The 14,345-nt window shown below is 41.3% G+C and overlaps 1 protein-coding gene across 1 annotated transcript in view; it reads left to right on the top strand.

Annotated features, from left to right (window-relative positions):
- frmd6 (FERM domain containing 6) overlaps nt 1-8,348 on the top strand; it is a 28,632-nt gene extending 20,284 nt beyond the window's left edge. Inside the window, 5 exon segments of the mRNA XM_018681722.2 lie at nt 3,014-3,188; nt 3,521-3,829; nt 3,922-4,053; nt 4,162-4,253; nt 5,314-8,348. Of these exon segments, the coding sequence (XP_018537238.1) occupies nt 3,014-3,188; nt 3,521-3,829; nt 3,922-4,053; nt 4,162-4,253; nt 5,314-5,604 (999 nt within the window). The 3' untranslated portion in view covers nt 5,605-8,348.
- Nucleotides 8,349-14,345: the final 5,997 nt, after the last annotated feature.

Genomic DNA, 14,345 nt, shown 5'->3' with positions numbered 1-14,345 from the left:
AGCGCCGTCGTGACAGTGAACCCGGCGGTGGCGTGGCTGTGGTTTTCGCTGTGGACGGCGAAGGGCCTCTCGTGGCCCTGTCCCACCCTTCCTCCTGAATAACAGGCTTTCTCCTCTCCACCCCACCCACGAGTCACGTCATCCAACACCGCTGCCACCTCCACCACCACGGCTGCTGCAGCGGGCCTGAACGAGCCAGAGAGCGGAGCAGGGCGGAGGGATGTGTGGGTCAATAAACACCAGATGTTGCAAAGGTTTCGTGGGGGGATTTGAATTCAAGCTTTTGGCTTTAGCTCGTCTTTGGTATCAAGGTTTAAGAGAAGGAGGGGCATGTTTTCAGCTCAGTGACAGAAGAGGGTGGAATCACTGTTTCTGATGCAATAAGAGAAAACAAAGTCACATTTATGCTCCTTCTCAGTCCGTGAGAGTTTGATCTGCTCCTGCTGACGGCTCAAATGAAGTCATCACCCTCGAGTGCTGTGGTGTTGGATCTAGTTCCAGCTTCTGACTCGCCAGTACTCTGGTTGATGCTGGTGATGTTGAGGGATTGTTGGATGAGAGTTTTCGATGTGTGTGGCCTGTTCGGGAGGTCTTTTTGTGGATGTGGGAGAAAGTTGTCCAGCTGTCCTGTGCAGAGAGTTCAGGATGGACTGACGTGAAACAAGAAACTTTTCTAAGTGGTTTCTGAACACCTTTTAATAACCTGTCCACTTGACACCAGTCTGCTGCTGTTTGTATTGGGTCTGGAGTAGAGTTAGCTCCAACAGGGAAGCAATTGATCCACTAGGTCTTTTTAACCTTTTTGCATCAAAGAATTGCACCTTCTCATCAGACGTCAGTGGAAACAGCACAGATTAACTCATAGCAATGTCAACTCAAGATAAACATTCATAGATTCATTAAAAAATAATTTTGTCTTGTCATAATTTAAGATATGTACATCTGTGGTTCAGTGCAAACAGGAACTTCTAGCAGTTAATGAAACTCAAGGTAAATAACCTAAGGCCTAAAAAAACATTCAGGTGTTTGCTGCATTCAAATCATGTAATATAGGATGGTTGAGATGGGAAAGGTCATGACTGCAGAGTTGGCACGGTGAGCGTTACAGAACTAAACCCACAAAATTTGGGTTTAATTACCCTGAATTATATATTTTGGTTGATGTGAGCCGTCCACATTTTTTTAGTTTCTGGCTCCTCTGTATCATTAAGCACCAAGTCAGATTAATTAATTCGGAAGTTTTGAAATCAAAGTTTCCTTAATATAATTATGACTTGGATGTTGATGTGAACTGTAATTATGGTAGCTCCTATATAACAGGAACATGGCAGTCATGCACAGTTAACAGACTGATTTGCTCAAAGCACAATGGGACATGTAGCGCCAAAACTCAGATCATTTTATCCTTTAGGGAAACAGGGAAAACACAAGCAGGGTTTTCCATAAGCGTAAGGTTTTCAGCCTACTACTTTTCTTACTGTTACAAATCACATCACCGTTACTTTTTAAAATAATGTTCAAACTATAATCTCAAAGTGGGCGAAGGATTTTTGTTATTGTTCTTAAGAATTCAGAGAAACAAACCGAGCAGAAAGCCGCTCTCGCAGCCCCTCTGGACGTCCTGTTCGCCCCCGAGCGTCACAGAGAAACACTGATTTGTAACATTAAACTCCTTTATTCAGCGTTACTTAATCTGCTCTGGAGAGGAGACCATTGTGGATAATTCAGCTCCCAGTAAAAACCTTCTGAGCAATGAACACTGAAGGAATCCCACAATAAAAACAAGCTGAGTATGTAGAAACAAGCTATGTTAACGTCAGCTCAGCTCAGTTCCTGTCATCTCCTCTCATATGATTGTCCTACAACATGTTCAGTACCTCCCACAAAATGGAAACATTTCTGCGTAGCTTGAACCCTGAAAATACCATGTGAAATACGGCATGTGAAGCTTAGACATTACTTGCAAATGAGGGAGTAAAAACCAATCAGTAAAGGTTTCAGATAAGTATCACTAGTATCAGCTTAGGTTTATAAAACAGAGATGTAATGCAGCTGTAGCCTGTGTTGACTCACTCCGTTTGGCTCATTCACACCTGGCCTCTGCCCAGTACGACTCCAGTGTTTTCCTGGTGGCCGCTAGGAGCTGCAGAGGGGCAGTTTGAGGTTGAAGACAAATACTGAACTTGAGGGATGGAAGAGAATATTTCTCCTTCATTTTCCCACCCAGAGTTTTCCTGCCAGTCCGAGGGTTTTGAGCAGGAAATCTTTCAGCCTCAAGGATACTTCTGTCCCAGAGAAAATGATATTTTATGTGGAAGCCAGTGTCAAAGAACTGTCAGTTAAGATTTTATGAACTCATTTCCCTACAGTACAAAGCTGAATACCTATAATGTGCTTTCCTACCTATGCACAGGCTTTAAATGTACTTGGATTCAGCTGGTTTCTTTAAAAACGCCTGGGTAAATAAAGTGAAAGCTCAGTCCTGTGGTCAGAAATGTGCAGCTCTGTGCATTTTCACGGGCTTTAAACCCACCCCTGTTGCCTTTTAAAGTCCAAACCTTTGCAGAAATGTTTATAGGTCTGTATTGAAAACAACCCCGCTGACACTAAAGACAGCTGTGATTGGGTCGAGCTTCTGCCAAAAGGCGCGGGAGAGAAAGAAAGAGAGCACAAACCCACCATTTTAGTTTTTTCCGTGTATCCAGCCAACATGTCCTCTCCCTGGAAAATCATCAAAACTGCTTAAAATGCTTTGTTTCAGTGTCTCTATGAAGAAATGAGAAACAGACACAGGAACTGATCATTGCATTGTGTTTGGCTGCAAAATAGTTTTCATGAACAGACGTCGTTGCTCTTCCTCCTGAGGTTTGCCTCCAGGCCTGTCTGGCGCTTAATCATAATTTCAAATCCACATTCCTGTTTCATAAGCTTATATTATTAACTGCCATAAATCACAGAGTCCTGTAATCAACATTCATGTGCTATCTTCCCTTTTCTCCTTCCGCTCTCTCAGGGGAAGAAGTTTGAAATCCTTCCCGACGGCCTCCCCTCGGCCCGTAAACTCATCTACTACACAGGTTGTCCGATGCGCTCCCGCCACCTCCTGCAGCTGCTCAGTAACAGTCACAGGCTCTACATGAACCTGCAGCCGGTTCTCAAACAAGTCCGTCGTCTGGAAGAAAACGAAGGTATTTTCCAGCAGTTTTATATTGTTTCTTTCTTTTCTTAGCTCTATCATCTCATCATCTTACATTGTGTGTCAGAACACAGTAACTGCTTGGCAGCTGCTCAGAGACCAGAAATAGTCTGACACATAACCCACCGTAAAACATCTTGTTTTCATACTGTTTTTTGTAGTTTGGGAGATTTAAAGGTGTTGGACAAGAAAGAATTCCCCAAAATGTTGAACTTTTGCTTTAAGGGTTATAATTTAAGACATTATTTTGAGTTTTGGCACGTGGAAATAACATTTTGCACGATAACCAATCTGTAATAAATGTTAAAATATGTGTAATTTCAGAGAAGAAGCAGTACAGGGAGTCGTACATCAGCGATGCTCTCGAGCTGGACATGGAGCAGCTGGACAAGCGTTCTCGTGCCAGCGGCAGCAGTGCAGGCAGCATGTCTCATCACAAACGCCTGTCCCGCCACTCCACAACTAGCCACGGCAGCTCGCACACCTCCGGCATCGAGACGGACAGCTTCAGGGCCCCGAGTCAGGCCCCACACAGGCCCCTACGAACCTGCAGCTCGTCCACAACCAGCCATGGGAGCTCACACACCTCTGGCATCGAGAGCAGTGGCAAGGAGCGCATACTAGATGATGATGGTACGAGTGAGGAAGTTTTTAAGACATAACTAGATACACTGATGACTTCTGAAGTGAATTCTGTAATAACTCAACAACATTTGCTCCTGCAGAGATTGAGATGTTGGTGGACGACCCCAAAGATTATGAAGAGCTACATGAGATGGCTCTGGACCAGGAGCTGTGTATCCACATCACTGAGGACATGTTGACGATGTCCCCTGATCAGACAAATGGATACTCTGGTACAGACACTTTTTCAGTATCGCTGTTAAAAAAAAAAACAAGAATAAAACTCAAGCTGAACTATTGTTTAATTCTGTAACTAAAACATTACTGTCCTTCCTCGCCAGGACTGATAGTGAAAGACGTCAGCTCCTCCACCTCCAGCTCCTCTGAGACCGTCGTCAAGATGAGAGGACAGAGCATCGAGTCTCTGCCACAGGTGCATGAATTTCCAGGCTCTTTTATTAAAACATCAAATACATCAAGTAAAGTGCTTATGTGGAGAAATGCATTAGGAGAAGCCCAAACTCAGATGCACTCAATGCACACTGCAACACTGATAAAAACTTTTATTTTGCTGTTTTGGTTGTTTAGTTTTGAACCTAATGTCACACGAGGGTTTGTACTGTACAGGTAGAGTTGGGTTTAAATGGTTAAGTTTTGGTGTCACTGTTTCAGAATCAGAGAACAAGAATTTCTTATTTTTGTTTCCCTCTATTATGTGCTAATAGTGAAGAGGCAACAAAACAGGATTCTCCAGCAACAGTTGCCTCCAGGTGGACCAGGAAAAATCTTCCTCATTGTCACCACTTATTTGCATAATGAAAAAAGTCACAAACTAAAGCAAAAATAAAGTAATGTAACTTCAGAATAAAAGTAAGTTACAGTATTTGACTATCAGGTAACTCAGTGTGAGAGTTTTAGTCTGACATCTTAGCTTTTAAGTCTTTCAAACCTCTGAATTTACCCAGCTTTTATTCAATTCAATTTTATTTATACAGCACTGAATCACGACAGGCGTTATCTCAAGGCACCTTTCATGTAGAGCAGGTCCAGACTGTACTCTTTATAATATGATATTCACAAAGAAAGACCAAACAGCTCCTGCTATGAGCAGCACTAGGCAACTGTGGAGAGAGAAAACTTCCTTTTAAGAGGCAGAAACCTCGAGCAGAATCAGACTCAGGAGGGGCGAGAGAGAGACGAGAGACGGGAAGGAGGAGAGGGAGGTAGAGAACAGGGACAGGAGAACATAGCATAATGCAGATTTCATGTAGAGATGTAAAGTGGTATCAATAATAACAATAGTAGCAGTTGTACTAGAAGTAGTACTGATAATTTCTAAGTATAATAGCAGGTGTTGAGTAGGATTGTAGGAGCAGCAGGAGGCTTGCCATCACAGATCAGATTCTGCAGTTCCAGAGGCACAAATACCTTCAGAAAGTGACAGGAAAAAAAAAATATATAATAACAGTTGATTTGTTTCTGTCTACTCGCAGACGTCTGCATGCAGGAAGCCTCAGTCTTCAACCGACCGCCACAGCCAGTCTCTCGACGACATCCGGCTCTACCAGAAGGACTGCCTCCAGTGGGCAGAGCTGTGCCAGGACACCGCCCACAGCTACACATTCGGCTGCGCCCAGGAGCTCAGCGACGGCGGCGGCTACCAGGGCCTGGCCGACCAGCGGGCCGGCATGCTCGGCGAGCAGCACCCCTTCCCCATCAAGAGAACCAACAAGTACTTCTCCCTGGACCTGACCAGCGACGAGGTCCCCGAGTTCGTGGTGTGACCGGAGATGGCTGAAACGAGGCGACCTCAGGGTGACCTTTTCACTCCTCCGTGTCAGATGTGGAGACGTTTCAGCCCTCAGGGAACGAGACAAGAGAGGAGTGTCGGAGAGGTGGTTTCTATTCTTGGCAGCAGATGGAAGAGATGAGTAAACTGGCAACAAGTTGGCTGTGTCTTCAGTCACCACTTGAGGCGTGTAACAAATAATAAATGAACAAATATGGAGGATTCTGGCTGAAATGGGAATTTTATGAATGAACACTGGGCTCATAAGAACCTGTGTCTTTAAAATATAACCCAAGCTGCTCCCCCTGCGTGAAAGGAAACAAAAGGGATCACATTGTCTTCTTCAAACAAACCCCCCCCCCAAAACATTATTATTCAAATCTGTCTTCTCCAAACTGGTTTTAAGATCCTCACGTCGTGTTTACCTGCTTTATAAAGTCAAAGAGACTGTGTGTGCATACAGGTGAACTTACAGGAAACACAGACTCATGCACAGAAGAGCATATCAAAGATTTTTTTGTGGAGGATGCAAAGGACAAAATCACTCTGAGCTACGAACCAAAGAGCAGGAAATGGCGCGTTTCTGCGTCCGCGTTGTTCTCGCAGCGTGCAGCCATGACGATTACGTTTCAGAGTCACGGTGGGAGAGAAGATGGACCCATAAGCCAGCCATGGCTCCTTCTTTTTCTCTTCTTCTATGCCACTTCATTTTACCTCGACAGGAAGTGCAGTGTGCCAACTCCCACCTACCCACCCCTCAACACACACACTCGGACTGGACTCATGTGAACACACACCCGACGTGCCTTCATCACACTATGCAGGTGTCATACCCCCTCGCCTTGACAATCACACACCCCCTCATTTTTAAAGATTCAAGCCATCAGAATTCAAACACACACTCTCCATGAGCAGATCAAGCTAGCTTTCCAGCATCTTAAAAAACAAAAGATCCTGATTTCAGACTGTCTCATGTCCTGTGAAATCCGACCGAGTTTCCAGGGAGGAATGAGGTCGAGTTAGTTCCTACATGTCCTGACTCGCTTTCAGCTTTGCGGCTACAAAAGCTTCCCTGTAATCTAGACTCAAAATGGAGCCCGGGCTGGCCGTCGGCCAGAACAAACCATACATTTTGATGCATACATACAAGTATATGTCTTCCTTTCCTTCTTGTTTCTTCTCATCTGTCTTCTGTTTCATTCGTCTGCCATTTTAAACTGGAATTTGTTACATTTTTTTTATTTCTCATGCTCTCGTTTTACCTGAGATCTCTTTACATGTTGTATTTTTGTATGAATTGTCCAGACTTGTATATGTTGAACAGATATTTCGAGCACGGTTGATGTCATTCAGTATTACCATCAGACATATGTGACAGTATTAAGGACGTGTGAGGTTTGTGGCTCTGAACAAGAAAGACTGGTTTCATCATCAAGCCTGTGGTAACTGACAGGTTGTTTAACAGGCTCTTATTGCTCTTAAATCACAACTCAGATTTCACTATAATACAGCCAGTGTGAATGAGGACAGGAGGTTGTTGCAGGTTAAAACAAAACGAGACGTTTTTTTAAAATCACACAGCTCAAAATCAAAGTGCCGCAGTTACAGCTTTAAAACGTTTAGTTTTAGTCTGATTTAAATCAGTCATTGCTTTTTTTGAAGCTACAGCCATAATAATTTTAAGCTCTCTGTGGTGAAAACACTAAGATTTTATTTAAAACATTGTTTTACTCATATTTGAATTCCCTTTCAACCTTTTATCATGACAACAGAATTACATTTGATTTGAGAATGAACTGAAGATTTTAAAGTTTCATATAAAACTTTTCAAGTGGCTTTAAGTTAATGAAAAAGACCTGATTCTGCTGATCATGACATTTTTGGGAAATAACGCTTATTTGCTTTCTCACCAAGAGCTAGATGAGAGGATTGTTAACTTTGGACAGAACCAGACCAACCTTTCCCTCTGTTTCCAGTCTTTATGCTAAGCTAAGCTAACGGGACGTTATGCTTTTAAAATGTCATCCAACAAACAAAAACAACAAATGAGGTGATAAATGTGCAGATAAACGTCGGCTACTTTTATTAACATGTCAATTATGTGGCTGAGCCGAACTGTACAATGTGAAACTTTGTCTGGGTGCAGCCTAAACGCTGTTAACTGCACGTTTCCAAACTCACACAATATGTAGTTAATTTTCTTCTGAGTCGTCCCAGGTCAGCAATACAGCATCTGAACAAGGTTTTTTAAAAAGAGACATATATGTATTACATAACAAATACATGAATTTGATACTGCTATGTAATTAAAAACAACTATATTTCTTACCAGTTTGTTTCTGTCACAGTTATAATTATTTCTACTCATTAATGGTAAATGTCTTAAGTCATATTTTGATGGACAATGATGTTTCTTATATTAAAACAGTATGTGTTAAGGTACATAGCCATACAGTCATAACCCATGTTCTTAAAGTCTTCATAATTTGTTCTAACTTCCTTCTCTGACTTCAATATATGGTCATACTTACACTTTGTAAGAGTCTGTATGTCTGTGTCCATAATCCTTTCTGTGAAAGGATATCCCTTCAGGAAAAAATGAAAGAGGTTTTTTTTTTTTTTTTTTTGTCACCCTGTAGTTAAAAAAAAAAAAAAAGATTTGTTATTATGAAGTCTGGTCCGTGCCTTCTTGGTACTAACGCCCTCAATATCCAATAAAAAGGTACATTTATCTACCAAGGTTCTGCTGCTTTTTGGTTATTTCAGAGTGGTGCCAAGGTGCAGTTTATGTGCTTTTTAATTTTGGAAAAAAGGCTGTATATGATAGAATATATAAAGAGTTCATTTTCCCATTCCGTTTATTTCTCTGGTTTTAAATCTAAACAGGAGACAGTTTCTCTCCAATAACAAACATTAAGACTACTTTTAAAGTATAAAAAATGTGTTTATTAGATCATTAGAAAAAAATCGGAATATTTCTATGTTGGTGCTCAGGGATTTACTGTAGCACATGAACATGTTTCATGAGTTTGTGCTGCCCTCTGGTGTAACTTACATACTTAAATGTGAGTATCATTTGGGCCTGAGGGTGGCAGTATTGTCTGACATATGACAAAAGCAGTGCTGCTCTTGCCTGATGTTGTTTCTCGGGCTCTTTGCCAGAGACACAAATAACTTTATCATGTCAAAAAGAAGAAAATAAAGCAGATAAATATGCATTCTTAAACAACTTAGATCTTCAGTAACTGGCAACTAGCACAGTGGAAACAGTAATAAGGCAATTTAAAGTCCTCCTGTCTGACAAGAAAGTACACATAATACACACTGGATGGCTGAATACTTTCCCACAATTTAATGCTGACATAAAAATAAATCCATCTCTGTGTTCCAGCTGGCCTTGTCCCTAAGGTGAATGAAAACCTTGGTTCCCTCTCCCCCTCATCTGTTAAATCTCCCCTCATAAATCTCAGTGACACTATTGACCAGGCATTGACTCTGGAACAGTATGTGAAGCGTTTCATTCATTCCTGTTTGTTCCTCCAGCTGAGGAACATTGCTAAACTCGAGTCTGCTGTTTCTCAAGCTCAGATTGAAATGATTATTTGTGCCTTTCTTTCATCCAGTCCAGACTGCTGTGACTCTCTTTCCCCCCTGTCTCAGCAAGGTCTGATGTGAAACCTCCTCAGTCCTCATTTCTTTACTTTCAAGAAAACGTGGGAAAGGGAAAGGGAAAGGTGCATGCAGGTGTTCTTACATACAGGTAGTATCAACAGGATCAGGAGTTGGAGCAGCAGCTGTTGCATTTAAGGTATCAATCACCTCTCAAATCTTAACACACAAACACAATACACATATTTTTTAGATTAAGTGACTTTCGCTTTTGGGGGATATCATTATGTTTGATGTCCATCGCAAACATACGTTCGTAAACCCAGCTTAAAAATCATAGCAAAGAGACTGTTCAGAACTTGCTTGAGAATCATCTGGTTTTTAAGTTTTCTTCAGCGTCAAAATAATTAATCGATAGTTGTCAATACATCCACGGTACACAGTAAAAGTAACTCCTAATAGTAAATTCGGCATACTTAATTTTGCAAAATGTTGGCAAATATAAGATAAAAACTGTGTTTACATTGTAGCCCACAAAACCGGGCTAATCATCAAACCACTGTAACCACCTCAGCTACAATCAATTGGACTGCTAAAGAAAGAGCTAAGCTAACGGTTAGCCATAGCTCAAGCTAATACGAAATTTACTCATTGATTTTCTCTTGGCTGCGTTGGACAAATATCCATTTTGAATGAAGCACATCTTTGTAACTTTCTTTGTTATTTCACATAACTAAATGAGGCTATTCGCTAAGTCCAATTATGATGAAAAAATACGGCTAAAAATACGGCTAAACCATTAGCTAAAGCTAACTAGCTAAACTAACAGAGAAGCGCGACCTGCCATTTCAGCTACTGGCTTAGTGGAATTAATATGATTTGGTATTTCAGAGCCACCTTCTTTAATAAATAAATTAATTTCTTATTTAATTCACATTTCATAAAATATAAATTGTAGGTTAAGTTGTTATAGATTTTAGTGTAATATAGGGCAGCTACAGTTAGTCGAAGTAGTTCAAAAGAAAATAAAATCCTTTTTGTAAATCGATTAATCATTTGAGTCAAGCAGAAATGCCATCTGTTATGATAACTTGGTGGCCAGCCAGAAAACTTTAAAAACTGTTTTCATTATTCTGTAGGTTCTGTTCTCTGCCAATGTTCCCTCTGCATTACTGAGCACCTCTGTCCCCTGAAGAAGACCAGTAGATGTGCTCGAAAGCTACGAAGCCACACAGTAAGTGTTATGGTCATATTTTTTCCTCCCATGATTTTTAAATTCTAATTTACACACACATCAACTTCTGTGTGTTAAGTGTAGCTTTAAAGTACTTGTACTATCCTGGAGTACTTTAATTTTGTGGTACTTTATAATTGTACTCCACTTTCTAAATTTGCAGTAAATTGTACGTTAAAAGCACACAATTAAAGATTTAAAACTGTAACAGTGAAATGCTGCTCACACATTCCTGATAACGTCATTTTATATTTTCTGCAAAAGAAGTACTTTTATTTTAAATACGTGACACGACTTACAGGATATACTGTGGGGAAAGTCTCTGTAGGTTTTATTTTTGGTTTTAGCATAGTTGCAAATGTCAGTGGGATTTTAAATGACCCTGAAAGTTTCTGGTTTTTAAAAAAAATCAATCCTTGACAATATAAATGGACAAAATATGCAACATCAAGGCAGAAAACACTGATCACCTCAGAGAGACTGATGTACAGTTTGAGAGAAAACATGGATGCTTTCCTCAGCGAGCTCCACCTCCTTCCTTCAACACAGATAACGTGTCTCTCCCCTCGCTCTCGCTCTCTCTCTCCTCTCCGAGCACCACAGCTGTACAGGAAATCAGTCATCCACCATCCACTGCTGTCGCCATGGCAACACAGAGGGGGGAAATCCATTCTCTCTTTCTGTCACCACCCCCTCCTCCCTCTCTCTCCCTTTCTCTTTTGTCTCGTTGAATTAGGTGCAGCTCGGCTCGAACCATTTTCACAGGGGTTGTTTTTTTTTTTTTTTGCATTTAAAAGAAGAGAGGTCATCGTGTGATAACCCCTAATAAAATCCCAATTTTTAATAAAAAATGGCTGAAATGGCGACTTGATCACCTCCATTAAAACCTGTTTTTATATTTGTCATCTTACAGTCTTCACGTTTCCTCCATTTGCATCCTTTCTGATACTTTTATACATCTTCTGATCTATGAGCACGTGTGTGTGTGTGCGCGATCATTTGAGCCGATTGTTTCAGAGTATTAGGTGACAGTGTGTCTCCAGCAGCAGTGGTGACCTCTCCGTAAATCCCATGGGGCATCAGGGCAGGCCAGGCGGGGCGGCTCTGCTCGGCTTGGGCCCCGGCAGCTGCCTGGAGGAGCCAGATGGTCGCAAATCAGAAATGAAATCCAGGCCCTTCCCCCGCCGGTCGTGATAACCCCACCCCTCGTGCACACACAAACACACACATATAAACAATGTGTGTACAGGATCATTTAAGCATCCTTCATCCTCCTACTCCTCTACCAAAATCACCATTGTTGTGATGGTTAACGCTCTTCTTTACTGGTAAAATTTTGCAATGTATCAGGCTCAGTAAAACCGTATAAACGTGGCCGATGTGAATCTAAGACAGTTCCTCCCAGTTCCTGAAAAGCCGACTGAATTTCAGCTCCACCCTGTTACACAGAACAGCACAATTAATTGCACCAGAGAGGGCAAATTACAGCGATACCAAGTCTGAAGTAACCCCACATCTGCCTGTGTCCTCTTAGAGGTGGATTAACCGCACTTAATAAACCAGCCTATTAACCAAAACAGCTGCACTGACACCACAAGGTTCAGAGATGATCCCCAGAGCCGATAATAAAACATAGTAATCAGATTACAAATAAACAAATCTCTGGTTTATCTCTTCTCCAGTGATGGAGGCAGGGAGGGGTCTCACTGTTACTGTCTCTACTGATGTTAAACAAGGCCATAACATACTGTAGCAGAGGGCAGTGACTCCAAACCAGGGTCACCTATACCTCAGGGAGTAAGTGGAAAAATCGGCTAATGGTTGAAATTTAATTTAATTTAAAAGGTTAGATAAAAGTAATTAATAAATGATTAAAATAGCATCACTAAAATGATACTGATTATAGGTGTAGCTAATAAAGTGGTCAGGGAGTGATATAATGTTGCATTCAAGTGCTTCTCAGATTGGTCAGAGGAACAAGTTTGGAAATCGTTTTTCCGACTTTCATGTGCTTTTAACTCAGCATGTGGAAACCAGACGGACGCTGCAAAGAATATGTGTTGTATTTTGTTGCTCAGAGTGTTTAAACATGTTGATAGCTGTTTCCAGGATTATATTTGTATATCAGGGTTACTGCTGATAAATAACATCTCCATGACGGGTACTTGAACACATCTGTTGGGGCTGTGAGGGTACAAAAGGTTGAAAAACACTGGCTAACTGGACCCAGGAAGGGCTACCACACATCACTGTGGTATCCTGGTGACAGAGGCTTCCTGTGTTCACCTCCACAGGAACCATGACTCACTAATTCTCCATTTTCCTCCTCTCTCTCTTTCTCCGTCGACTCTCCCTGGATGTGTACTGTAACTGTAAGATTCAAGGAGAATAACATCTGCATGAATGGAGCTGAGGAAAATGTGATTCACAGAAAACGTGACGTTCGTTGGGGTTGAGACAGCGCGGCGAAGATGAGTAACGTTAGCCGAGTTTACCTGCAGGCAAAGAACACACATGCATGAAAGCAGATGTACAGTGTGCTCATACTGACACGGATGTGAGCGTTTGAGCACAACCGTATCGTCAGAAATATACAAGACAGAACTCACAGACCAGGAAGCACTCGGACAGCGTCCAATCCTCTGAAATGTGTTGTTTTAATAATTGAAAATCCTGATTGGCCGTCAGTAGCCACGATGTCTGAATCCTCAGGACTGTCTGGCAGTCGTAAAAGGAGAAATTGTTAAAAATGTATCCTTCAGTGAGTTAGACTTAAAACCTCTAAGGTACCTATTTTGTTGCAATTGCATAATCAAGAGTTGTTGCAGTTTATATAAAAAATAAAAGTTTGTGGGGGGTGTGATGTTGAGGCTGATGGGTAGTTTTACAGATCATTAAAGCAACATTATGAAATTATTCTACCTTAAAAGCTTTAAAATAATTTTGATTATACACTGACTTGTAATAGGGAGAACAGTGCCTCTGTTTTTCCCACTATTCCCACGTTATTCACCCTTGAACACAAACTACTATCACTCACTAACTGAGTGATAGTCAGTGGCTTAAACTGTCGGAGTCAGTTCAAGAGTAATGCCGAACTGTAGATCAGTTAAAAGGACTTAGAAGTCTTTAAAATTAAGGTTTTATCTCTGATATTCAGTGAGGAAACTTAAAATATTAAGAATTAGAAACAGAGTTTGGATGTGTTTCAGTTTAGTTAGTTGGGCTACACAGTTGGAGCTCCAGTCAGCTGATTCATAGGCTCTATATTCTCAAGTCCATATAGCACCAAATCACAACAGAAATAATTCCCTCTTCCTTTAGAGCAGGTCTAGACCGTACTCTTTAAATTTTCTGTACATGAAAACTCCTTAACTGCTCAGCTGCTGTCGCTCAGCAAAAACTAAATTTTGCTTCAAACAAATTAAAAATTTGACCTGATGATGATGGTAGATAATATATTGAAGGGCTGTTACAGTCTATCCAAACATCCCGACAATCCAGTCCGCTTAAAACCAAAACCATTAACCTTGTGGCGATGCTAGAGGAGAAGTCAGATGATCACCAGAGTCAGCAGGCTTCATCCTCTGGGGTCCATGGATGTCCTTGCAAAAGTTGTTGAGATATTTCAGTCTGATATGCTTATATCTGCTTCATAAGATTTGTTAAGGTAGATTTTCGATAGCCTCCCTCTCACATATACACCAGCTGCATGCATACACTCGATCTTCTTGATCTCGCCTTAATTGAGTGCATCCTGTATTTGCAGAAAATTCTCCATATGTAAACCACCCAGATGTGAAAGATCAATGAGTGCAGCAGTGTGTGTGTTGTTGTGTTGGCTTTGGTGTATAGTTGCTGGGACAGTCATTCTTTAATCTTTGATGGTTCAC

The sequence above is a fragment of the Lates calcarifer genome, linkage group LG19, assembly GCF_001640805.2.
Source record: "Lates calcarifer isolate ASB-BC8 linkage group LG19, TLL_Latcal_v3, whole genome shotgun sequence".
Classification (NCBI taxonomy): Eukaryota; Metazoa; Chordata; class Actinopteri; family Centropomidae; genus Lates; species Lates calcarifer.
Note: the sequence above shows the minus strand (reverse complement) of the source record. Positions and strands in the feature narration are given on the sequence as shown.